Below are 27,513 nucleotides of genomic sequence, written 5' to 3'. Positions count from 1 at the left end.
AAAAAAAATCAATACAATTTATTCTTAAGACATTTGAGGTACTGCAGGTATTTTATTAGTACTCTTCTTGCTTTTTTTTTTTTTTTTGCTTAAGTATTTAAAGTATATTTCCACATGTAGTAGGTCTGAAAAGAAAATACAGTGGGACGTGATATATTCAGAGCAATCACATGAAAGACTCTTGTGAGAGCAGAGCTCTCCAGCTTAACAATGAGATTGTGTGACTAGCTTAACTGGACTACTCATATGCTTGCATTATTCTCTGCCTCAAAGCACATCCTTCTTCCTTGAAAAATGAGGTAATAATTCATAAGCATTATAAAACTAATTGAAAGTAAGATTAGGTTCAGGCAATAATCGAATTAAAATAAATAATACTGTAACAAAGCAATTCTTAAAATATTTATCCACTCATTTAAGCAGTAGCAGTAATGAGATTATTCCGACTTTCACGAGGAAGCTCACTGGGGCCCACCACACGCTTTCTCTGTAAAGAGAAAAAGTGAATACTGTGTTCAGCTAATAGGTATACATGCAACATGTCCAACGAGTTTATCACATTTTCCTCTTTCCTTGCTGCATAGCGATCCTGCCTGTGCTTAATATGTATGTAAGCAGCTAGCAATGATTATGGATGTTCTACCGTGCAGACGGGAGGACTGAACAAGGTACGCACATGTGGCTTCAAATGAAGAAGCTGCTTAGTAGCAGGTTCAGTTTTTATACCAAGAGGTCACAGGATTGTACTGTTTATGTGGACATAAAAGAATAATGTACACTTGCAAAGAAGTCCGGATAGTGCAACTTACTTGTTTTCAAATTACATTACACAAGTGCCTAAAGTACAAATTTAAATGTGGCAAATCCACACCCCAGCCTACTCTGATGGCAACACAGCAAGACTTTGTGCACAGCCTGGAGATGTAATACCAATGTTTTACTGAGGCGCTCATGTAAATCTTCTGTCTTAACCTGTGGTAAAACCCATGTCCAGGAACAGACACATATGTTTATTCTTTCAGTGTATCAGTTAGCAACTTGAATAAAAACTCCCTTTCTCTCATTGAAACAACATTACTTCACAAAACAAACTTGGAATTAAATGTCTAGCCTGGAAATAGATGTATGTCCATCTGGAATTGATACAGACTGTACTGTCCACACCAGCACCTACTGTTCATCTGGTGGCCTCTGAAGAATAGGAGGGCAGGAAAGACACATTTTTGCTAAATGAGTATTGCTCTTGAAGAAGATCAACAGACACATGCACGAGCGCTTGACATTTCAAATAAACTTATTACAAAGGCAAAAATGTTAATCATCACAGATATTGCCGCACTGTGGGAATGACTAAGCACAACGAACGCCATCTGCAGCACGGAAAACAGCCTAGCAGTAATACAAAACAGGAGGAGGAGATGAACAAAGTGCTCTCGGAGGAGGAGATGAACGAAGTGCTCTCGTGCTCCAACTTCATGACCTCACTCACGCGGCCTTAGCAAAGGGGACCCAAGGCCTGAGGAGGAGCGAAGCGCACAGAGCCAGGCCTGCGGTGTGTGTGGGGCGGCTGCCGGCAGAGTTATGGCCTGCAGAAGGGGCGCGTGGCCTTGCTGCTGAAGTCTGGGACGCGGAGACCAGCTCCTACAACCCAACCCGCCTCTTGTGGTCCTTTAAAACAACCCGAATGAACTGTTTTCCTCGCCAACCTAAGAAGCAATGAAGTAATTTAGGGCAGTCAGCTTGTATGTCCGTACAGCTGTGGGATCTGGCTGGTTGGAGGACGCCAGCCCTGCGCAGGCCGGATGGGTGCGATCGCGTTTAGCAGGGTGACACCTCACGGTAACAGCCAAAAACACACCCGCGCTCCCTGCATAACCTTCCAGTATTGCTTTCCCAGGCAAGTTCTCCAACGTACTCACTGTGGGGAATTCCTAAATCATTTATATACAAATATCTATTTGCTTTAAATGTATGCTTTGTGAATAGAAGAAAAAAAATAGTAAAAAACACTTACTCTAGCATCTACCATATCAGGCATTGCATGAACGTGCCTACGACTGAAAAATACATTAAAAATTTTGCTCAAACCCTGCCATTAACATTTAAACATTGTAAATCTTTACTGGTACATGTTTGGCATTATCTCTACTCATTATGTGTGCATGTGCTGCTTTTGAATTGTGCTGCCATCCCCAGCTCATGAACTAAATCCTTTAAATTGCTTGTGCGTATTTGTACTTACACGCAGATGCACACCCACACATGGAACCCTATACACATACAGTTATGTGAGTATAGAATAATATTTATATATTTGTAAGTGCAGTATCATACAACTATTAAATATTTCTCATTTGCAATGGCTCCCAGCCAAACCACATCATTTCACTATATACCTGCTCTGTCACGTCTGCATGCCCCCTCACGGTACCAACGAATGATGGCTGTGAACTACAAGGGAAGCCCGTCTCGAGAAACAATTACAACAGAAGATGGTATCTGCAGTCAGAGTTGCAATGAACTTGCCTTTGAGGCAGTGCTATTGTTACTTGGATTGCAAATTATATATTGAGACACTGCTCCGTAGGAGTGTCAAAACACCTAAATACCCTCTAAACCAAATACATTAATCCTACTTCCCTGTCTGCTCCATCCATCCATCCTTCCTCCTCCTTTCTTTCCTGGACACTCTGAGCCACTTTCCCCTGGGAGGACACAGCCCCGTTGTGCCTGGCACCACTACCGTCAGCTGCTGCAGGATTAAAGGCAGCTCCGTTCCTGGTACACATGGAGCCTGCGCCACAAACCAGGGCAGGCAGCGATCCAGCATGGCCTCACAGACTGTACCTCTTTAACTTTTCCCATCAATTATCCTACACGTCTAAACTAATGAATCACTTGGGAGCAATTCCTTTGCCGTATTTTTCAAAACATCTCTTCCTTCTTGGCATAAGCATGTCCCAGTATTTCTTACACAGACTCCTCCAGGGAAAAGCTAACCTATATGGTTGTATGCGTTAGACTTTCATGTGGGTTATCACAAATATTGTCAAAAGATCTGCACCCTCCCCCTGTCACTTCCTGCTAGGATAGTAAGGAGCTTTAATTGCTACCATAAGAGGAAAAGTATTTTCTCTGTCATCTTCATATTGAACACAGAGCAGAAGACAAATGCGTAAGGCAAACTGGGTTGCCAAATAGGAGATCTGGGGACATTTCTCCTGTTTGCAGGGACCAGGGAACTCAATGCCACTTTTGTCAAAGCAGAAGCTGCTGTTTCAGTTGAAGCAGGATTTGGCACTAAGCAGCTCTTACCATACACCTCACGAGAGAACTGAGCACGAGGAATTGCGCCAGGCCAGACGGTAAGCAGAGCAGGGTTTGCTCATCAGATCAAAGTTCTCAGTGTCTGGGAAGACAAAGCTGAAAGGACTGCACATAAAACCTGTGCCGAAAGCATTAGGTAACAGCTACATCAGGGCAATTCATCTGCAAAAACAGCCACCTAAAACAAGCTTGTGTCTTTACTTTGTTCATATTCCTCACTTTGTCAGTGAGAAAAGGCTAGGATGCTGAAAAACAGTGCCTGAAGAACCAGTTCTTTCCCAACATTTTGCTTCAACTTTCCCACCTTCCCACTGCTGTGTGCATTATGCCACACGGTTGAACTGTGCATCTTTATCATTTACACGGCCAGTTAATTTTCTAGAAAACTATGTCTGTTATCGCAGCAATGGATAGTTCTATAAAGTATACGCAAGAATATTTTCTTATATTTCACTTTGACAAAAATGTCATTTAAAGGCATCCTTTCAGGTTGCCATCTTATTTAAACAAAGAGAGAAAGAAGTATTACTGACCAGGTCAGACTACCACAGCTGAAGTAAATAAATAAACTATTATCCACCGTATCACATATAATAGCAAAAAAAACCACAATATTCTGGTTTCCACAGTGCCAGTGAAGCTTCTGTATCAGGTTAATCCTATCAGGAAGAGAAATAAGCATAGAGAGCTCAGATACTTTTTCCTAGTATGTCAGACAGACAGTCGGCTCATTTTCTAAGGCATTATTCATTCTCTGTAGCTGGTATTTTTTTACTCACGTTAAAGCAATCTTTTGTTTATTTTTCTTTCTTACTGTTTTCTATTTGGCTAATGTCAATAAAGCAAGTCATCTTCATTATTATATGTAAAACAGTATACACAAGTACGTGAATCAGAGAGGTAAACTGACTCCAGTGTTTTGGTTGCACACACTACAAGGCAGTCCAAGCTGAAAAGCCACTTGTTTTTCATTTGGCCTTTGTATTTGTAGAATTAAGCCTTCTCTGGAAAACCAAGGCCTCCTCTAATTTGATTAACAAAATGTTGCATTGGCAATAACGCTGGAATCTAACCTGCTAGGTCAATGCAAATCAACCAGATTGCATTTTCTCTTCTTCCCAAACACTTGTTTTCTTACTAAGTCTTCATAGTTTTTATTAACATTAGTGCTGCTGCTATTTTTTTTAATTATATATTGATTTTGTAAAGCCCATTACCACACTAAGTTGCCTTCAGAAAACGTATTAGTCTGAGTATCTGACCAATAAAACTAAATATAAGTAAGGGCAAAGGTACATGCCGCAACAAGGAAGACCAAAGAGTGTGTTGGTTTGGCATCTCTTTCTAACCATGCCCCAAATTCCAACAAATCTAGTGGCTTGACTTTCACTGTGTTCAACAGGCTGCTGGAGAGTCACCTAGTGGTGACGATGCTGGATGGAAAGGAGTAACTGGAAGTGCCAGGAAAGGTTCACCTTAAAGACAGGGGAAATCTTTCACAGACCAACAACATTGAACTATATGGGATACGTTTTCAATCCCACTTCCCCTGATGTATCAAGTTGACAGCTCAGAATTATCCCTAAATATTGAGACTCTGAAAATGTGCAAAACCAGAAGGAAATGAGGAGAAAGTGAAAAGGGAAATAATCTTCTCTCTAGCTTTTCTACCCAAACTGCACATTTTAGGAGACAGAAGCCCTGTAGACACAAGTAGGGTTACTTAATCAGATAGCTGCAAACAGCACGTCATTTTGTCCCCAGAACACTTTACTGACAACAGACACCAGAGCCACACATTAAGTCTTGCTACGAGTGTCATGGATACAAACTAGGAATACATGCATTAAAGGCAGAAAACCTTTTCTGCCCTTACTGAGGTCCCACCCTGTCTGCTCATAGGAAAGTCCTTCCATTCCTACCTCTCTTCTTTTTAATTAAAAAGTAGGAAAAAACACAAAATGTGACCCAGGAATCTTCTTTAATTCATTACTATAGTTATATTTGTAAAATTCTTGTGGCGCTTCTCAAAGCTTCAGAGCTCCCAGCAAAGGAATAATCAGCAGCATCCCATATCATTTAAGTGCCAGAATATCCACGAGACAAAACAAAGAGCAGCACTCTATTCAGTGGTTTTATTCCTTATATTAAAGCCTATCACCTGCTCTAAGAAAGCCTAAAGTAGTGGCAAAGTGTACATTGATTACACTCAACCCACAAAGACAGGGAGATTATCAGCATGCATGGAACATTACAACTGGACTCCCACTGTGTGCTGAACACTTCTTTCCACTCTAATTTACGATGTCTTTTGTGTCTACACTCTTTAACTTGAGCACCCTATGCACAGTGGCTAAAAGTTACCTCTGGTTTTTTTTCCCAAAGCATTAAGTTCTTATATGACACGACACACAATGAATACACTGCAGACTTCTTGTTCTAGCTGCTGTTTTCCTTCACTGAGTCCAACACTCCATTTCTGCTTGAAGCTTTTGGCCCTTGGTGAGAGCACAGTGACACCTTCCTTTGGAGCAAAAAATTACAAAATCTTGTAAGGAGCTGCCAGTGGCAGTTACAGGGGCAAGGACGGGCATTCTTGTGCTGACCACATACATACCTTCCCTCTGCTCTGGCAGATCAGAAACAGAAGTCCTCAGCTAAAGCTCAGAAATCCAGAGCTCAATGAATGTCTTCATAACATTCACTTTTTAAAGCACGGAGCACTGTGAACCTAGATCATGGGAACTGAGGACTGAGGGTGTATTAATCATCTATCTCAAGCTTTAACAGAGGCTCAGAACATTGCTTTTAACAATAAAGCTTTTTTTTTTTTTTTAGCAGCTGTCCTGGGTTTACAGTGAAAATATTATTTTAGCCCTATTGGAAGAAATAGAAGAGGCTGTAAGTATACAACTTTTCATTGAGTTTATAAATATTTAGAATATGAAAGCTTTTAGTCCTTTGGTCAACAAGAGCGAATGAGGTCAAAAGCCACTGGTAATGTCAGCAAGTCTCCAGGTTGGGCTGATTCTCTGCTATTTTCTCTACATGGAGTGCAAAGTAGGGGGAAGCTCTAATCCAAGAATGTTTCACAGATGATTTACAATCTCTCTGTAAATGACTTGTCAAAATCAGATGGGCATGGTAAAGGGTGTTACTTTATTATGCTGTCAATACTCACAAGCTACCTACCAATATTATGTGGTAATAACAAAATAAATTCATGATGCAATGGGAAGGAAGGCTACCTATCATTCTTTAAAGTGTGTCACATAGCTTCTGAATTGTAGTAATTAATATCTCTAATGAGATGACTTCATTAATAGGAATTTCCACAAGCATTAATAGACACGAATTGGTACAATGGATACAGTACTCCATGCAGTTTCTGATTCGTTTGTAGGGATAGACGTAGTTTCAATCCAAAAACATTGTACGACAGGAATAAATTTTGGGTTCCTTAATTTCTGTCCTGGAAGCCTTACACAGAAACATGGATGTGTACTGGGTGTCCCACATCTGCAGTGAAATTTTAGATCTTTGAACAGTTTGACTACATTAATCAATGTAGTCAGCACGAGCAGCCAGACCAGGGGGGCTGGTCTGGAACGGATGTCTGGAAATCTGAGACAAACCTGCTTCAACAGACGGTGCTGGGGTAGGAAGGGCAGATGGGCTGCAAGGCTGAGAATCAGGTCTTCTTAGGTTTTCCAGTAAATCTGAAGGTAATGATTAACAGCAGACCTATTTACTCTTCCAGGGTTGAGCTGCTAGTTGATTGTGGGACCTTTTACAAACATTGATAGCATACGCAGAGACAGCCATCTATGCAAGTAATCTACAGGTCAGTCATAAATTTAACTGCCTTACAAAGACACACAATGTAGATGCTGTTTCTCATATTGCTGGCATGACTTTCTGTATGCAAAATATTTCCTAGTTAACAATATAGGAGAAAATAAACAAAGCAAAAGAAACAGGAGAGATGAAAATGCTGAATAATGGAACTTGGTTTCGAATAAAGACAAAGGTCCCATCGCTGCAAGCAGACTTGTGCATGATGGCCAACGGACTGGGACAGACCTCTAGAACTTGGTGACTCCAGATAGCCTTAGACATCTGTTGGCACAGGGCTAAGCTTGAACCTAAGGCTCTCAAAATACACCTTAGAAACCTCAGGTAATTGTGCAGAGTCTCACACACATCTGAAGCAAGATTCTGGTCAACAGATGTAATATAGAAGGTCACGGTGTATGTACACTGTTTATGTGTTACTGTAACACACCAAAAGCCTTGTTTACATTGCTTTAAGTTAAGGAAAGCAGCCAGAAGAACGGAAACTCTGAAAGTCAACGCAGTGGATGTTTTTCATTTGGAAATATACATATAATATACATATATATATATTATATACTTACACAGCCCCTGCTATAGTGGCTCTGAATTTATTACATCTCAGGAGATAGAAATATTATAAAAACATAAGTAGAATTATACTATAATTCATATATACACATATATAATTTTAATAGACATTTATATGCATATAAATATGTATTTTAAGTTAATTCAAGTCCACAACACAGGAAGGAACAGAACACAGAGCCCACCAGCCATGCTGCTGCAGCTCTGCCAGACTGCAGCTCTCCGCACTCAGGCCCCTCTACCTAGAAATCCAAAGATAGCGCAAGCAGAAATATTGCAATTAGTTGATTATTCCAACCACAGATTAAACTGAGTGTAATTTATATACAATAATGTACAAATAGGTTCCATTTTTCATTTACTCATAACTTTTATTTTGTGATTTTGATGCATTTGGTCAGTTAGTGTAATACCAATACAGGTACCTAGTTATTTTTGAGGTAAGACTGATCAAAAAAGTATAGTTCCAGCTAGGAACTTTAAATGCAGGCATTTAAGCAGAGCTATTACATTTAACAGTGTTAATATAACAGTCTAGCTACAAAGGATTAGAAACACGTTTTATGTGAACATTTACATGAACAAATCCTCAGGAAAAGTTCCTAATTTTCCCCTACTTTATATAAGACATTTCTTACAGGAAATCAGTATTGTGAAAAGTTTCAGACTGTCAGCACTAGGAATTTAAGTAATTTTTTAATTTAAAACAAGCATAGGAAAGTTGGAACTGAGATCTGTCCTTAAAGTCCTGTATTAAAGTTATAGAACACAGAAGAAAATGAGGTCACTGTGCTGAAAACTAGAAACTCCATTTGGTGAAACTCCACTTGATTTGAAAATTAGATTCTGAGAGCAAAAAGATTTTACGGGATGATTAAACACACTACACATAAACCACTAACAAAACCAAATTTTAAAAACTTTTTACAGTTTTACAAATACTGTCAAAACCTGACAGAAGCCACTGAACGTCAGCTGAAGTACTGACATGCAGTCCAGTAAGTTTTGTTCCCAACTGTTAGTCAGGTTTCCTCCAAGGGCCACAGGAGATTCAAGTCCTGCATGTCTAGATGGACCCACGACAGACTTCACGTTATGCAGCTCAGGAACCGAAACTATCAAACTACGGCACCTCAGGCTTCACCACAGAAAGCGCAATGTCACCAAAACCCTTGCTTAGGTGTGACTCCAACACGTGCTGCAGTCTTCCACAAGCCTACAGGACACACGCAACCTGAAAACACCAGTGGAGCACAGCTGTGCCGATACCAGGGGAGACATCCAGCCACTACTACTATGTATCAGCCCTGTTCTTCTGCAACAGTTTTCATTTCCTGGCATTACCAATTTAATATTCCTGAAATATGCTCAAGGACCTGAAACTGTTGGGACATGGTATGTAGAAGCTGTCAGCACCTGAAAACCATTTTGAGTTCCTTCCAAGACTGCTCACTGCAGACCAATATTCATCCCCTTCTTTATGGCCATGACAGGCAGCGCAGGTTACACTTCACTGGCGCTACCTTCCGCAGTACCGGTGACTTGGATTGTGGAGGAGACAGAGGGTGCTGAGGACACGGAAACATTAGTACTAGAAAGCTCAAACCCGGGAAGTGCACAGACTTCCTACAAGGTGCATGAGTCCTTAACGGGGCCACAAATCCACTGAAAAAAAAATCAACAAAACAAATCACTAACAAAATCAGACTGTTTGGCACTAGCATGAACTGCTGTAACTGACCTGATCCACTTATTATCGTAGCCTGGTTTAATTTACCTATGTAGACAAAACCAAAATAATTTTACTTTCTTAGTTAAGCTTGGACTTAGAAAATATCTACCCACAAGCTTAAAGGTAACCCTGAACTTAAATCTCATTCATTTCAACAAGTACCTTCTTTTTTGCACCCCTAGTGACATCAGCAAGTAGTCTAGATAATAATCATCATTCTCAATTTAATTTTAACTTTTGCAACTTTTTGTCACTTAAAAATGCGTACTTTAGTTTGAACTCTGGCACAAGAGTGGAAAAGCCCTGAGCGTGTCCTTGCCACTCCTGTGGGTTTGACTGCCCGGGCACTGGGCCAGCTTGGAAAGAGCAGAGCTGGTGGCCTTGGAGAAAGCTCTTGTGAAGCAAGCCAGGGGCCTCAGCAAAGACTATGTCTCTCCTTCCCCTGGGAGCTGCTTTTAAGCAGAAGCTGTCCTGCTGCACCATGCCTGAGCCACGGCCCAGATGTGTCACAGCTGCGTCTGTGCATGGCCACGGCCCTGCTGCTCTGGGTCCAGACCCCTGGCTGATGCCCCTGCCTGGCCTCAGCTCCCACATCACCCCTGGCCTGCCTGGCATCACGGGGTCACAGCTGACCCCAGTCAGCATCACCGGGCCTCATCCTGACCCTGCTGCGACTTCACAGCCTGGTCTAAGCCCTGCTGTGTCACAACAGCCTTGTCTGGCAATGGGGCTGAGGCTGCCTCCCACTGTGGGGTAGGAAGGGCCCCGGTGGTGAGGCCCTGCCCTGACAGCCCTGTGGGGAGACCCACGGCTCCTGCTGCCCCAGCTCCCTGGGAGTAGTGCCGGGACAGCGTTAGGAAGGCAGACACAGACAAGGGCTGGACCAGACAGCCTCCTCCAAACGCAACACACCGTTAAAAGCCTTCCTGGGACCACATGCCACCACACATGCTGTAGAAAACCCTGGGCCTCTAACACAAAAAAAGCGCACAGCTGTCGTAACACTGAAATCTGTCGTAACACTGAAATAAGTCCACTATGAACAGACAAGCCCAGAGGTCCATCAGCAATGCTATGTGGGTCCTGCTCTGTAAACGTAAAACGTATTAACAGACATCAGGTTACCTAGAACAGATCTACGAGGCTAAAACTGAAAGAGAAAATGGCAGCTGCTCCCCTGCAACCCCGCAGCAGCCTGTAATCCACCTGACCTTCCTCAGCTCACATGAAGTCATTGTCCTCTACTTCAAGCCCCTCTGTAAAGGGCTTATTATTCAAAAATTGCTGTGAGGAACAACTGTGGTGGTATCTTGATAAGCAAATTAACCATTTGCCTTCAGTTATGGTAAGCAACCTGCGCTCAAACAAGGGGAGTCCAAAGGTGGGACTATTTATGACATGTAATTGTTTACCAAACTGAGAAGAGGCTTTTAAATCACAGTCTTTCCTGCCATTTTACTTCTATTTGTACTTAGCATATTAGCACTTCAGGGCTTCAAGGACCTGCTTTCATAAGCGTTTACAAACCACTAACCATGCCAGTGGCACAGTATCAGGAGTAAATAATAATAGCATCTCCTTCACAAACAAGACACAATAGGGCAATCGTGCCCTGAAACGTACCGGGTGGAGTATCTCTTATGAAAGAATTTCTTTATTAATGCTTTGTTCACAGAGGGTGCGCCAATGAAACCGCAATATACCCAAATGCTGGTGTCCTGGTATCTTGCTCTCCTCACCCACGCTGCTTACGAGTGCTTTGGGGTTGATTCTAAAAATTCATTCTGATTATAAGGAGTTGGGCCCCTGATCTAAATCTCTAACATACAAGAAGTTATTCTTAGTCTCCATGAGGCTGCAAGAGGGTCAACAGGTCTACCTCTGCGCATAAGCCAAAATTACTTTTGGGGTTAAAGAATGCACAATCAGACCTCTCAAAATGTAAGCAAGTCAGAATAATAGAAACACCAAAACGGGGCTGAGTATGGCTGCACCTTCACAACAAATGCATTCTGACATTACGGGTATGGAAAAAAAGTGGAAAAACACATTTCCTATGCAGTGTTTTATTGTCATCTATAGTCAGATCTGTGAGAGTAAACGTCAGCCAACAGAATACAATGAAGAATTAGCTGCAACAAAGGATGAACTCAGTAAATTATCTGCTGTGAGGCAGTGAGAACAGTTGTGTTCCTGTAAAAAAATAACTACATCCACGTGATTTGTTGTAGAGACCGTCTAGAGTAAAGTAAGGAGGGGATTCACGTGATTTACATGCTGTTAATGGGTCACCAACAGAGGAGTGGTGAGTAGTGCTGAGTGTATCTCCCAATTAATTTATTTTACTTTCATCTTTAAATGGAAGGATAAAATGAAAACAAACCTCCCCTTTGCTGCAAACGCAAATACAAAAGCAAAGGCATAAACCAACCTGAAAATAAGCAAAACAAATTAAAGCAAAAGGAATGAGCGCTCTTTTCTCCCCAAAGTTCCATTTCCTTTTTCTTTTTTTCTTCTTCAATTCCCATTCATAAACAGTGGCTGATGCCCAAGATATGTTCTAGGGCTGGTAATATTTTTTTTTCCATTCTTCCTACTAAAAAACAGCCAAACAACATTCCTCACACAATGCAGGCATAGTTTTGTCTAGAAACACGATCTAGCTAGTAAACTGCTAACTGGGGAAGTAGGTTCAATTCCCTGCTCACTTACTCATTCTCTGTTATTTTCAGTGTTATTTTCTCGTTTTTAAGTAATAGTACTTTCCTTTTTCTCAGGGATTAATAAATTAAAATGGCAGAAGGCCATTGTATGTAGTCATAGCAGGAGCCATTATACAAAACTGATGAATCTCCTAAAAGTTAGCAATTAAGGAACTCAGAGCTCTTCTGCCCACCTAAATCCACTCTCTCTTTACCCATAGTTCTTGTGCTGTAACTCCCAACTATTCATTTTTTTGATCTCTTGCAAATGTACTAGCTAGCTCTCCCCGTGCCACAGCCCCCCTACCTGCTGCCTCTTTTACGTAGCTGGCTCCATGTCTCCTTGCTCCTCTTGTCCCAGCTGTTCTCTCGACTTCCTGACCTCTTTCAGCACCGGAGAAGCAACTCCACACCAAGCTTGAGTCTCAGCAGTCGGAGGGATCACCAGGAGCCCCACAGCCGACTGAAAGGACACCTGCTTTGGCACTGCCTGCCTCTCCACACGCTGCAGAGGGAGGAGCTGCCTCGGAGATAAAAGACAACAGCTCCACCTCTGAATACTATAGCTTCATGCCCCACTGCTGCTGAGCCTTCCTGTTCGGACTGCCAGTCTCTCTCCAACCTGCCAGGCTCTGAAGTGTTGTCCTGAAGACTGGAAGCAGCCTCCCTGGTTACCCTGCCCATCGGCTTCTTGGAGAAAGGACAGAAAAAAGAAGCAACTACAGGTTTGTTAAGCCTCTGGGAACTGGGGCTTTGCATGCAAATATCAGCTGTCAAATGTGTTTTAATTTCTGTCCCCAGCAGCTGTAGAAGAAAGCCTGAGAACCTGATCAGGGTTGTACCCCGAAGCCTTGAAACCAGAAATCAAGTAAGATCTGGAGTGTTTTTATGTCATGATTTTCAGGACTAATTCATTGTGTGTTGAAAGCTAACCTGTGGTATCATTACCTGTACCTACAGCAAGCATTGTGTCCTTATGGAAATTGAATTGTTGGGGACCCATCTGAACATGACACTGTCCTCTGAAAAAGCTGGATGCCTCCCTATCTTCCCCTAGGCATCTAACTGTGATTGGAATATCTGGGAGAAGGAACCTGCTTCCAGAGGCATCTGCAACGTCATCAATTTCACTGATCAAGTTAATTAAAATAGTATTTTGTGACTGAGTTAGACTTCTGTTTTTAGTACTATAATTACAGAATCACAGGATGGCCAAGGTTGGAAGGGACTTCTGGAGATCATCTAGGCCAACCTCCCTGCCGAGCAGGATCACCTAGAGCACATTGTGCATGATGGCATCCAGGCGGGTTTTGAGTATCTCCAGAGAAAGAGACAACCTCCACAACCTCTCTGGGCAACGTGTTCCAGTGCTCTGTCACCCTCTCGGTAAAGAAGTGCCCCCTCATATTCAGCTGGAACTTCCTGTAGAAGTTTTTTAGACCATATATTCAGTTTTTTTCTCCCACACTAATACTTATGATAAATTAATTTTTCTCCAAGTGGGTATTATGTATGAGACTGGATTTGATGAACAACAAAGAATACTGAAGTTGGGTGTTACCCAAGTCCAAAACTAATGTGCATTTTTTTTGAATTATGAAATACGTACTTACTAATTATTGTCTGTATTATTTTCAGTGTATATGGCAGTGTACAGTCATGTGAGTTGCACCAAAGCTGACTGTTGCAGCTTCTCCGAACCTGTTTCGTGGGAGAAGGAGCTCAGGTACGTTTGTTTGCTGTTCAAAGGCAATGAAGGCTTGAATTCAAAGGCATTGCTCAGCATGGCCACGGGAGGGCACTAGAAAGGAGAAAATAGGCAAAAAACCAACGGCATCAGCTCTGCTTGCCGTCAGTGAAAAGAAAAAATAAAGGTCCAACAGGTCACAGGCCATTCCTGTATAAAGGGAAAAGCAAAACTGAGAGGTCCTGCCAGCGCCAAGGTGTGAAGCCTGCCAAGCACCAAGGAGCAGAGAAAGGGCTGGAGGTACCCAAAGGATGAGCTGGGGATGCGTCAAGTGGAATGGGGACAGAGACCACGAAGTGGGGCTCTGTGGCTGAGGCTGAGCCCACAGCTAGACAAATGTGCACAAATGACTGGAAAGAGCACGTTCACGCTCCAGAGAAAGGCTACAAAAGAGAAAGAGAGGATGGGGCTAAATAAAGTGACTGGCTTTTTCCAAAGCATGTCTCCAGTATACATCTCATTTCACAGAGACTTAGACTATCTTGATAAAAAGACATCCAGTGGCCCTATCAAACTTTCAGTGTAGGTAAGCAGTAAGAAATATATGTTATACATGTAGATATCCATCTGGAAATCTCAGTTATTTAGCTGAAAACTCAGTGCACCTGAGGAGGAATTGGTAGGTACTTCACACTGCACTGCAATACATTTGCATGTATGTGAAAATCAACTTCCGTGAACCATAATTGTCATTTGCTGGAGAAGATAAATCATTCAGGATGTCAGCCTCCGTCTTTTGAACCTAAAACTTATTTGTAATGTTTATCTTTCAAAATTGAAAGTGTTAACATTTGCTTACATAGCCATCAAATGTAGCCTGTAATAAGACAAAAGCCTGTTCCTGTTTTATTTTATTGCTTCCACAGTGAGTTGTATCTGAGAGTGGAATTCAATTTTTCATCGATCTTTTCAGAGTTTTGAAGACAGCTATGTGCTCGCTCACCAGACACCAAACAGCACGCATAAGCAGTTGTTGGAACTTGACTTGTGGTCTGCAACCAAACTCTTCATTCTCTCCATCAGTCTGGGCCAGCTTGGTCTACACATGGACATGCTATACTGGAAGATGGCCACTGAATAAACTTGACCAGGGGGTCTGCTGGTTATCCTTAACTTGCTCCCTGTCTCTGGCCAGCTCCAACCATGCCCAAGAGAAGTTGGGGGCACAACTCCCTTCAGTGACTTCATGCACAAAAGTAGTATTGATGAAACTGCTCCTTCCATCGCACATCATCTCCTGTACACCTTACTGGATTCATGGCATAAATCAAACATCTGCAAAACCACACTTAGAAAGTGTCACAGGAGTGGGCTTTATTATCACAGGCATAATTTTAAAAGCTTTGAACTGAAAAATATACGTACAAAGTTAATTATCAAAACAGTAATAAGAATGCCTACCCTCTTGGCTTCAAGTCATAAAGTCATATGGGACCAAGAGGAGCAAATGCAATTTTATTCTGAGCCTCTGAAGCTCACTGTGGTCATATAAGAACAGCAGGATTTGGCCCTCCAGGGTCATCACTGTTATTACTTAGATTATAGTAGCACAGAGCAACACCACAGAGCTGCCACCCGTCTGCTCATGATGGGACTCCCCTGGCCTGAAGAGCTTACAGTCTAACTAAGACCAGGTAGACAAGTGGAGTGAGAAGGAAAGCACTTTTATTAGGCTCAAGAGATTAAGAAACTTGCCCAAGGACACATACAAAGCCTTTGACAGATCCAGGAGTTTAACCTAGATTACAGCATGGCTCCTTGATGGTAAACCTATCTTCTCCCAACTTCTGAGTATCTCTTCAACTGAGATTTAAAGTATACTCTATGTCAGTAAAGCATCACCAAAAACGTTCTCTTATACCATAAGCTTATTTTGACAGCCTTTGCATGAAGAGAGACCACTTTTTTTTGCCAACTAAGTCAGAAGTACACAGATGGATGACCAAAGTTGGTGACAGGTGAAAGCCTTTAATTCGAGAGCAGGCTATTGCTTCACAAGCCTATGCACAGCTATAAAACACACAGTACAAAAATCCACTTGTCAGAAACGTTACTCATTAACATTCTTTCTATATCTAACACGAATGATTTCTTAAAAGTGCCCACGTGAATCTGAGGGGACACTGCCTCCCCCTTGCAAACTGCCCACAAGGTCCCTCAAGGAAGTGATAACCTCTAATGGTAAATAACTCATTTTCCAACACACTTTTTTCACCGAGTCGTTGACCTTTTGTTATCACTGTCAACACAGCTTTGGTGACTTGTTCCGTTTCTTCATAAGGCTCACATACGGACCCGTGTAGAAGAGGGGAATTAACTCAGTCACTCCCGAGGGTCCCGTGCGCCGCCGGTCACTCAGGCGAGGGCTGGGTTCCCCCCGCGCTCAGCCCCGGAGCCCGCCCGGCCCCGCACAGCTCCCCCCGCCCAGCCACCGCCGTTCAGCCCGCACCTCCCTACCTGTAGTAGCGACGGAGTAAAAGCCCAAACCGGCCTCGTCTCCTGGCTCGGAGCCGCCCCTACGAGCCCAGTCCGGCCCCGCAGGGACCGGCTCCCGCTGTCCCCCTCCCCGGGCAGCGCAGCCCCGTCCCCGCCTGCAGTACCTGACCCTGTCCTTCTCCGCCCGCCGGAGCTCCGAGTCCCTCTGCAGCACCTGGAAAATCGTCCTGGCTTCGTCCTCGCTTAAAAAACTGAGATCGGGCCCCCGGCAAGCCGCGCTCATGGCTCCGCTCATCCCCGGCAGGGGGGCAGCGCCGGCCCCGTGGCAGCGCGGCGCCACATCGGCATGGCCGAGCCGGGGCACCACAGCGCCCGCCCGCCGCAGCCGCTTCCCTCCGGAGGCCACCCCCGGTTCCCTCTGGAGGCGGAGCGGGGCGGGGAGAGGCGGGGAGGCGGCCCCGGGGACGGAGCGGCTCGGCCGGGGCCTCCCCTGGCCTGGCTGGGGCGCTGCGGGTCCGGCCGGGGAGGGCAGGGGGTTGTGTTCGCCCTCCTTGGAGGTTTGCGGGGAAAAGTGGCGGGGAAGCACACCCCTCTCTCCCAGCTGCTGTAGCACAGCAGGTTTTCCCTTTCTTCAGTCTGCTGTCCCAGAGACCCAACCAGCATCACTCATGGCTCAGCTCTGGTCCCTTTTGGAGCCGTCTGGAGCTGGCTCTGATCTGACTTGGGGCAGCTGCTGGGCTCTGCTCACAGAGATCACCCCGGCAGCCCCCCTCTACCAAACCCTTGCCACCTAAACCCATTATATTAGTACTAAAATGCCATTTGAAATAGGTTAGTCAAAGAAGGGCTTTATTCAGGATCAAACCGCAGATGTGATCTGCAAGGAAAAGCAGACACAATTCTTGCTGTGGAAGACTGAGGTGGTGGATAGGGCACCGCGGTGTGAGCGGGAGCAGGGCCGAGCTGCGTGCAGACACCTTCCCACCCCGCAGCGGGCTGATGTGGGGCCGCCGAAGAATGCTTCCCCACTAGGAAGTCGTGTTGTGCAAGTGGAAATAAGGACCTTAGAGCACAGCGGGAATGACAGGTTCCAGGAGGCTCTTTATTTTGGTGTAGCTTCTGGCATCACTCATCTGGCCCAAAGAGGAATTTACCGATTCCTGGTAACGAAACAACAAAAACAAGGCTATGAGACAACTGATGAAGAATGTAATGAAAGCGTGAAGGATTATGCTGCTTAGAAGATGTTGGGAGGAGGTGTTTCCTACAGAAAAAAGACATGGAGGATTTTTAGTAGGGTATAGGACACGCTTCTGGGTAAAGTCCAAACCTGTTATTTCAAAAGATGCAAGAGCCACAGTCATCACTGCTGCATTAGCAGCTTACAGATCTTCTCTCTTTGGGTAAACATCCCGTCCTCCCTGTTCTGTTGTGCTGAGCATAGTGGAGTGACTGTTTCATTACATACTCAGCCATCGTACCTGCTTTTTGGCATTTTCTTTTCTGCTTTCAGAAGTTCCCTGTGGGCTGGAAAGGAACTACAGAAAAGGAATATCAGGTCACAAACTTTTTCTGTCATGTGTCCTTCATGGCTATGTTCCAGCAGAAGAAGCTGAGTGCACGGCATTCTCCCTGGGAGTCTCCCAGGCAGAGGATTAGACATCACTCTCCCTTTCTACCTGGCACCTACAGGGTATGGGAAGCAATTGCTCGTGGTGCTTTTGCATCACACTGGCAGAGCTGAGAAGGACCATGGTAACTTTTCTCTAGATCCATTACAATGAACTCAATTCAAATCTGGCAGTTTAAAAACAACAGATTTCAGCTAATTGTCTGAAAAGATGTCTGTTACTAGTGTGAGCATTTTTTCAGGGCCTCAAGTCAGGGCCTCATCAATGTCCCCTGTTGCCTTAAAAGCCATGTTTTATATATATATATATATATATATATGTATATATATATTATTTTTTAATTCTTATGCAAACCTCTAAAAATACATACATACAGAGTACATACAAAGTACATGGGTGTTCTTATGGGTTTACCAAGGAAGTAATACATGACAGTCTTCATAAAGAAAGGGTCATACCCCCCATAAATTTGCTTACTTTGTAATTGTATATGTCCCACAACAAATTAAAGAATTAAATCCATATTTTTAGGTTTCTGTAATTCTTTTCTTCTTTTCTAGCAATCTGACTTTTTTTTTTTTTTTTAATTATCAAGTCATATGTTAGCAAACAATATTTTCAGTGCAGAGGGGAGCAGGGAGAAGATGCTCATTTTGTATACAAGCAATGTATAGTCTTTCAGGTAATAATGAGAAAGAAATAAGTTTTCATTCTCTACTAAGTGATGGGATTATTTAGTAGGGTGTTGAGTAGGTACACTAGGGCCTCCAGAAAGATTCTGCCACACGTCACAGTAGTTATTACTTCATGCACTCTCAATCCAGAATTTTTAGAGATTTGGGCATAAACTTGGGCATCTGGTAAAAAGACCCTCATTTTACACAGCTTCTTTAACATGTTATATCACCACTACAAAACATGTATTGGATCATGACTAGAAATGGGTCCTGTTTATGGATTCATTTGTCACATTCTTATTTTGTGGAAAACAACCACCTTTCCATATCTCTTCATTACTCCCTCTCAGTTTAAAGATGATGTCTTTTTCATATACAGACCATGATGGCAAGAAAACACCACCTGCATTCCAGTACTTAGGGACTCTGGCACCTCATGTGCTTTAATTTCTGTTGTATAAACTCAAGACAGGATACAGGCTCTAAAACTTTTTCCATGATTTTAGCTAAGAGCTGTTCCAGGAAGCTACAGAAGTGTTTTCTTGTATATATGCAGCATTTCTTCTGTTTAGCAACCTGAAACACAGGGCCAAAATAACATATGAGATGCTGCAGACATGAGACATGTCTATTAGTAATGTTAATTGCCAATGCCACTAAAGAGGATGCTGACACATACCTTAATTACAGGGCAAATTCTTCAAAAACTGCACTTTACAAATACTGTTGTACTAATGGGTGGTGTTAACTCCACTTGCTCTCAGTGGAGGATTTCAAAGTGTAGAACTGCAGAAAGCCAGAGGGTCTGTTTCTATAAGCTGATCTGTAGCTGGAGAGTAGAGGGGAATGTGCAGCAGGGTTGGTTGCATCTTATAGCAGTTGGCCTTGAGCCTTGGAAGAACTGTAAGGTCTTGTCTAATCCTGTTGGACTAATTACTGTGTAAATTGTCACGCAGATTAGTGAAGGCTAGTTTAATTAACTCTTTGCGTTAAGTGAAAAAGCCTTCATGGCAATGCAAAGAATAAATATGAAGCGTCCTTCATTTAAAATGTATTAAATCTGCTCATTGTGTTCGAAATAAATATTTCCAACACTAGCCTAGGTCAAAAATAGTTTGATCAAAAGTACTCTCGAAAACAAAAGCTGTGCCTCTCACTGTGTTTAATAAGCCCATCATTTATATCTCAGTTTACTGTAACAGTGGTGATGGAGTTATTGCATTAAGTTAACTAATTGTCCTGCTGAGTTTCACGGGACACAGTGGGTTGCAGTGTGTGGTTCCCACTGCCACATGCAGACATTTCCACTCAGCAGTGTCCTGCAGGATCCTTAACTGGGCCCTCAGCTACCACTTCAAAAGATCTTAAGACTTTCATTTAGGCATTTTAACTGTGAAGTGCTGCGCTTTGAAGAATGCCAGGGATGTCAACATCCAAATGCTTCTCGTGTTATTATAGCTGCTTGTGCACTACACAACCTCTTGTGAGGCAAGCCAGGAGCCAGGACTGGGCTGAGCAGGTTGCAGAGCGTAGGCCATTTTGTCCACCCTGAAACCGCCACAGGCACCACAGGCCTGCTCCTACAGGGAAAGTCAATCTTCGAGGTACACCCCACTCACAAGTCAAATCTTGCAGCCTGCATGGCTGCAGACTGCTCCATTTCACAATTTCCTCAAGCATTTCCTCTCTCAGAGTCTCTCATTCACCTTCTTTGCTTTTCCTCCCAGTCACTTGAGTATGGGCTTCTCTTTCTCCCAGTTTTAGACTCTGGTCTGCTGGCATGTTGGCTTTCTGTGCCATTCAACTACTCACTGCTTTTGTTTCCTCTCATCTTAATAATACATATTAGCACTGCATGCCAGCAAGGAGAATTGGTCATGAGATGTCTGTGAAACAGAGTCTTATGGACTTACAGACTTCAGACATGGAGTCTTATCCCTGCACTTTGTGACACTGCTTTCCTTGTATTTGGTGCTGCTTTGGACAATGACGCCTTGACATCCCTTCTGTTTGCTTTTTTCTCGTACATGGATGTCTGTCCTTCCTCCCTTACTTCTAGGATTCAGATAATGACTAGTTCCACTGTGAATACCCTTCAGGACTGCACTTTCTCTGGGCTGGAGGCAAGATTGTGAACAGGATCCCTCACAGGGCAAGACAGGTTGGGATTTTAGGGGGATGCTATAGGGGACTGTGGCCTGGAGAGGTATATGAAGAAGGAAGAAGGTGCTTACCTGTATGTCTCTGTACAGGAGCATAACGGCACTGCTTGGGATGGCAGAAGGAATGTGTTTTGTTGAAATGATGCTGGATTTCTGCTTCATCAGGGGGTACTTCCATGTCTGGTGTCCTGACTGACAGAGCCATAGGTTGGCTAGTACTGTGTATAACATCTGTTCTCTTGGCAGAAACTATGTAACCTTCTCTTCCTCCTTAAATAATATGCACATAAACATAATCACCAGAGGTCAGTACCTGGGACACAGCAGAATTAAGCATTTAATATATTAAGGTTATATGCCAGTGCATGCAACCTATTAAGAAAGGCTTGAGTAAAGGTAAGAGGAATCAGGCATGACTAAGCAATAAAGAAGAGCTGCTATTAGAATCAAGAAAGCAACCTTCAGAATGCTGAAGTCATATCCAAATGAAGAAACTAGAAAAGTTCAAAAATCCTGGCTGATACCATATGAAAATAAAATTAAGCAGATAAAAAAAAAAAAAGAGTTAGCAGGAACAACTTTAAACCAGCACCAAATCCTTCTTCAGACACATCAAGAAGCTCATCAGAGAATCTGCAGGGCCTGATCAATGATCAGGATATAAAAGGAATACTACAGAGAGCAGAAGACCTTTTCAGAGAAGAAATTGGTGTTCACTGTGGAAGAAACTAGGAAAACCCACATACCAGAATCCTTTCCCAGAAGAGGATCTGACTGAAGCCAAAGTGACTGTAAAATTGATTATGCGATGAATTAGCAATGCAAACATTAAGAGATCACCAGTACCAGAAGTTATTTCATTCAATGGTTCCAACTAAAGTTACTGTAGTCTATAACTGTAGTCCCTGATACCTGAGGACTGGAGTGGGACAAATAAATACCAACTGTAAAATAGTTTTCAGAGAGAATTGAGGGAACTACGGGATTATGCATCAGACATCTGGGTAAATTTATGGAAACTCTAGTAAAGGACAGAATGAGTAGTTACCTGGGTTAATACAAGTTACCTCAGAAAAGTTAACGTGGTTTCTAAAAAAGGGAAGTCCTACTTTGCAGTCTTCTTGGAGGTTTTAGAAGGGTGTCAGCAAGTATTTGGATAAAGACAGCAAGTTTATACCATTTGCTTGAACTTTTAAAGACTTTTGATGGGACTGTGAACGTGAATTTTCAAGGAAATTTAGTACTCATGAAATTAAATACAAGATACTTTTTATGTGTGAATAACTGGTTATGAGTTAGGAAACAGATGGTAAAAAGATGGTTAGTTATTACACTGGAGGAAGGTCATCACTGGAGTTTCCCAGAGCTCTGTGCTGGGATTTGTGTTGTTCATTACATTTTGAAGTGACCTGCGAAAGAAGTGAGCAGTGAGGTAAGAAATTTTGCTGGTGATATGAAGATACTCAGGATAGAAAGGACAAACACAGACTGTGAGGGACCACAAGAGGCCTTTGTAAGACTGAATGACTAAGAAATTAAAAGGCAGTTAAAATTTAACTTCTTGAAATATTGGTATGTGTGGAAAAAAAATCCTAGCTTCACATATAAGCAAGTTTTCACATGTAAGCAATGGACTCTGAGCTGGCTTACATTTGGAAGTGAAGTCTTTATGCCATGCATAACTTGTGAAAATATCAAAAAAACAAAACAAATATTAGAATTATTAGGACAGAAATAAATCCATGGTTCACCTACAGCTTGTATTTGAATATGGAATTCTACATGGAATGTAACATATATTATATATTCATATAAATAGAAATATATTCATATAAAATAGAAATATACTCACATAAATATTTAGTGAATATATACTATGAATATATAATAAATACATATTCATATATATTCTTTATATAGAGAATATATTATATACTCATATGCAGGTTGTATATGAATATGTAATCCTATATATTAAATATAGAATTAGAATACAGAATTCTATAAATTCTGCATTTCTATATGGAATAGAAAGAGTGGAAAGGGATTGACTCCGGGATTTATTCAAACACAAGAATGAGAGGCCATCAAATGTAGCTGATAGGAGCTGATTTCAATCCAAGCAAAAGAAGAATTTGTGCAACTCCTTGCCAAAGGATTTTATGGATACAAAAGTTTATATGGCTTCAAGAGGAGATGGCAGAAGTACTTAAGGGACAGATTCATTCAAGATTATTTAATAAAAAAGGCACTCAGGAAAATGCCTGAGCTGAGAATAGTCAGATTTTGAGAGAGCTTCATATACCCCTTTCATGTTCTTGTTCCTTAGGTGTTTGCTTATGGCCACTGGTGTTGACAGTATACTCAGCTAGATGGAGTGGTGGTTTGAACCAATATGAGCATTTGCATGTTCTAATGGACATAGCCAGAAAAGCATATATGTGAAATCTGGGAAGGTGGGCTCGTGTCAGGTACCATCATCTCTGGATGGGCTGTGGACCAGCTGTGGAGCCTTACCTAGGCATTCCATAGCAGTAATGCCTTGGTGTTAGTGATTTGTTCCTGGGATCTCGCTTGCCACACAGCTAGATCCATAACTGTGGTCAAGAGCATGTGTTTTGTGTGGCTGCAGAGGACTCCCCATCCTATAAACAAATTCCTGAGGTTTTCTTTTCCTGTCTGCCTTCTGTTCAGCTGTTCTGCAAATGTGGTCTCGACCAGCTGCCATGAGATCTTCACTAACAACTTGAATGATGAGATGGAATGCATCTTCACTACAATAGCAGGTGACACTAAATTGAGGGGAGTGGAAGGTGTGTTGGATGGCAAGGCAACAATTCAGAGGGACAGTCGATAGCCTTAACAAACTAGAGAAAGAGCCTGACAAAAACTTCTCAAAGTTCAAAACAGCAAGAAAAAATAAAAAAGGCAAGTTAAAAAAGGCAAGTAAAGCCTTTTATTTGCTCATGAAAAATGCTATGCAACAGCATAAATTGGGAACTGGCAGGTTGGAAAGCAGTCTTTCAGGGACCTGGGGGTCATGGTGAACAAGCTGAACGTGCCCTTGCACAGAAAAAGGCTAACTGTATACTGGGCTGCATTACTAAGTGTAACCGGCATGCTGGGGGAATTGGTTACTCCCTTTCCATGACACTCAAGAGACTGCACCTGGAATGCTGTGTCTGGTTTTGGACTCCCAATTACAAGAAACATTAGCAAACTGGAGCAAGTCCAGTGGAGGAGCACAGAGCATGTGACACCTGAGTGGAGGCTGAGAGAAATGGGTTTGTTCAGCCTGAAGAAAAGGGTAAGTGTATCTAATTGCTGGGTATATCCTTCTAGCCGGTGATTACAGAGAGAACAGACCCAGGATCTTCTTGGAGATGCACCACAAAAGGAAAAGGGGAAATGTACGTAAATGGCATTTAAAAAAACACCTTACTATTATGAAAAAGAAAAACAAACAAACAAAAAACCAGTTGATAAAACTCTGTAACAGATTATCCAAGGAGATTGTAAATGGGCAAAACTTGAAGGCTCTGTGTGTCTAACATTGAAGTTAGCCCAGTTTTGAGCACAGGATTCAGCCTGATAACCTCTCATCAGAGACGTTAACTATCAGCAACTTTGACTGGTTTCCTTAGAATCTCACGATATCCAGTACTTGGTGAAGAAGAAAGGTAATGGATTTTATAAAAAATCATAATTCAATTTTACTTTAATAAAGTTAAAATAGGTAAAATGTAATAAAAATCTCACCATCTAAAATAAAGTTGCATAACCAAAAGATTTTTATTCAAAATCCTCTCTTTGGAGGACAAGATACAACAAATGTGGTATAGTGAAATCAAAATGCCTCTGAGAACATGCCAGGGAAAATTAATATAAATTTTTGAGTGGAAATGCCTTCCATTCCAGCTAAGAAGCAGATTGTCTATAGCTTAATTATATCACAGATAATTCTCTGATCTTCATTAGTGCATAACTCCAAGAGTGCTTTTATTGCAGGAGGATTACTAACATAAAGCAGAATTCTGTGCTTTGGGATCAGGAAAGCCAAGGCACAGATGGAACAGAACTTGGCAAGGGATGCAAAGAATAACAAGAAGGGGTTCTGTAGGTACCTTGGCCAGAAAATAAAGTCCTCATAGAGCGTACCTCCTCTGATAAATGAGAAGGAAGAACTGGTAACAACAGACACGGAGAAGGCTGAGGTACTCAACAAGTTCTTTGCCTCAGTCCTACATCTTCCTACATCTCTCAAGTCCCTGAAATTCTAGGCAGGGACTAGGGGAGCAAAGTCCCTCCCACTGTAAGCGAATAGCAGGTTTGAGACCACCCGATGAAAATGAACAGGTACACGTCTATGGGGCCCAATGCCATGAATCTCAGAGCCCTGAGGGAATTGGCTGATGGGATTGCCAAGCCTCTCTCCATCATATTTGAAAAGAAGCTGTGGATGCCTCATGCTGGAGGTATTCAAGGCCAGACTGAATGGGGCTTTGAGCAACCTGGTCTAATGGGTGGCATCCCTGCCCCTGGCAGGGAGTTTTAGTTAGATGATCTCTAAGGTCCCTTCCAACCCAAGCCATTCTACGATTCTGTGATTCTTTGAATTGGGAAATTCTATCAGAATCTGGTTCTTATTCTACTAACTTTGCATAAATACCCTTAACAGTGGAAGCTGGAGGTGTAGCCCATTCACATCCTTAAATACCAGTGGCTATTGGTGTTGGTCATCTACAAATACAGTGTCAGAAGAATAAACATTCTTTAAAAAAAATATTTTTTTTACCCTTGCTTTGTTTATAGCAAGCAAGTTCCACCTGCAAGGTCAGGTAAAAGACACATTCAGGCTTCAGTTGAACTCACTAGCTAGTCCTCTTCTACATACATTGACAAGAAGTCTAAATGGCTTCAGCTGCCAGAGGAAATATTCATTTTACCAAATGTGAACACTTGTAATATAGACAGCTCTCTTTAAGTGAGTTTGCCTAATTACCTTTATTTTCAATGAAGAAAACCAGATACTTCTAGCACACAATTTATCTCATTCTGAAGTAGACATCTAAAATGGGTCAGATGAATCATGCCTTAAAAGAGGCTGTTTCTCTGCACTGAATATAAAGCGAGTCTGGCATGACTGGCTCAGAAGTGTACGCTGCAAATGTCTGAAGTTAGGTGAGAGGAATCCCATCCCACCTGTTTGTACACATAATAAAAGAAGAATACCAATATAGTATAAAAATGAAAAATGAACAAACTGTCCCCAGGCTTTAAAACAAGTTGTTTTAATCTTGAGCAATTCAGCTCTTAATTTGGGGTTAGATTCAACTCCCATTGAAGTCAATAGCTGTATGTTTTGAGAGGAATTTAATGAGGCTTGTCACTTAGCTTTGTTTACTCTCTCATCAAGGGTATTTAACTAAATTCAATTAGAAATGGATATCCAATGCTTAATGAGAAAGGATATTTTATAAATGTGTTTATACTTTGAATAGGATTGTTTTGAAACAGCGTTTTTTCTTCCTTCCAAGTTTTAAATTAAATATATAAGCAGTATTGATAAATCCTTAGTGATATATGCACTTAATAACTCTAATTCAAATAACGCCAGGAAGTACAGATGTTTATTTTCCTTACACAGGATGATTTGCCCTTTAATTAATATGTGTAATACATTAAAAAAGCCCAGCAGGATGTTGCTGCCTTATTTAAGTGATGGCTTTGGAACTTGCTTTGCACTGTCAGTTTTGCAGAGATCCTCAGTGATGGACCCCAGACGATAAAAGGTAGGCACTACAACGGAGGTTTGGTTGGAAAGTCTGATAAAAGCATTAGGGACCTAGTCTAGGTGATGAAAATGAATCTCTATCTAAATGAAGATTTACTGTGTAGCTCAGGTGTAATCCAGTCCTGATCTCAGTGTGAGGAACTGAAGAACCAGGGGGCATGGACTTGCATGACTGTGACCGTGGCATGTAACTCCAGAGCCTTTTCTAGCTCTAATGGGAGGGGAAGCCAAGTGATTCGTGCTGTTTCCTCCTTGCTGGATTCATCCTAAATATCAATCTGGCTTCACAGTTAACAAATTTGCATGTGTACCTAGCATAGAGGTCTTGAAAAAGGGGAGAGAGGGAATTCTGTCGAAGGCAAGAATGCTGAGAATTGTGGATAACAGGTTGCACAGCCACCCTTTTTGACAACACCAGTGCAAAAGCAAAAGAGGTCAACTCGGAAGGATTCTTCTAAACACATTAAGAATCAAAGTAGCAACTCTACATATTAATAACAGGATTAAATTAAATTAAAAGAACTGGATCAGTATGGGAGTGGCTGAATGAGAGGGACTCGCCAGTGCACCTGGATGTAAAAGATGAGGATTTATCTAGGTGGAGAAATACAAGCAGCTACAGCAGCTTGGAAAGAAACCGACGACCCCATTCCTGTGGAAAGGGATTTTTTGCTGAACAAGCAGTTCTGTAGATTAGCTCTGTTTGCCGTGCCGTTGCTAGCTTTCATCCACCCAACATCCTGGCTGCTGTAAGCATGTGAGGGAGGACTGTGTGCTCTGCAGAGTTCTTTAGTGACAAGTGCTGAAGATAATGGCCGCCAGGGTAACTGCGGCACCTTTGGTGCTTTGCTTCCTGGCAAATCTATGCTGGAATTGTTCT

General features: G+C 42.3%; 1 protein-coding gene and 1 long non-coding RNA gene across 5 annotated transcripts in view; one reads left to right on the top strand and one right to left on the bottom strand.

Annotated features, from left to right (window-relative positions):
- Positions 1-16,846, bottom strand: part of EXPH5 (exophilin 5) — a 35,174-nt gene extending 18,328 nt beyond the window's left edge. The window contains exon 1 of one of the 2 annotated variants that reach the window (XM_083805054.1): positions 16,534-16,846. In XM_083805054.1, coding sequence (XP_083661180.1) covers positions 16,534-16,664 — 131 coding nt within the window. In that variant the 5' untranslated portion in view covers positions 16,665-16,846. Of the gene's footprint in view, positions 1-12,493; positions 12,651-16,533 lie in introns of those variants that run through there. The other variant, XM_083805055.1, reaches the window with a different exon arrangement.
- Positions 52-14,980, top strand: LOC310883962. Of its 3 annotated transcripts, XR_014573971.1 has the most exons (5): positions 52-7,171; positions 11,716-11,789; positions 12,578-13,912; positions 14,402-14,459; positions 14,847-14,980. It is a non-coding gene; the product is annotated as an uncharacterized lncRNA (long non-coding RNA). The 3 variants fall into 3 exon arrangements; XR_014573973.1 differs by lacking the exons at positions 14,402-14,459; positions 14,847-14,980 and having other exon boundaries at positions 53-7,171; positions 12,578-13,572; positions 13,825-13,912; XR_014573972.1 differs by lacking the exon at positions 14,402-14,459 and having other exon boundaries at positions 54-7,171.
- Positions 16,847-27,513: the final 10,667 nt, after the last annotated feature.

The sequence above is a fragment of the Anser anser genome (genome assembly GCF_964211835.1).
Source record: "Anser anser genome assembly, chromosome: 1".
NCBI lineage: Eukaryota > Metazoa > Chordata > Aves > Anseriformes > Anatidae > Anser > Anser anser.
This window is presented reverse-complemented; position numbering and strand designations above follow the sequence as displayed.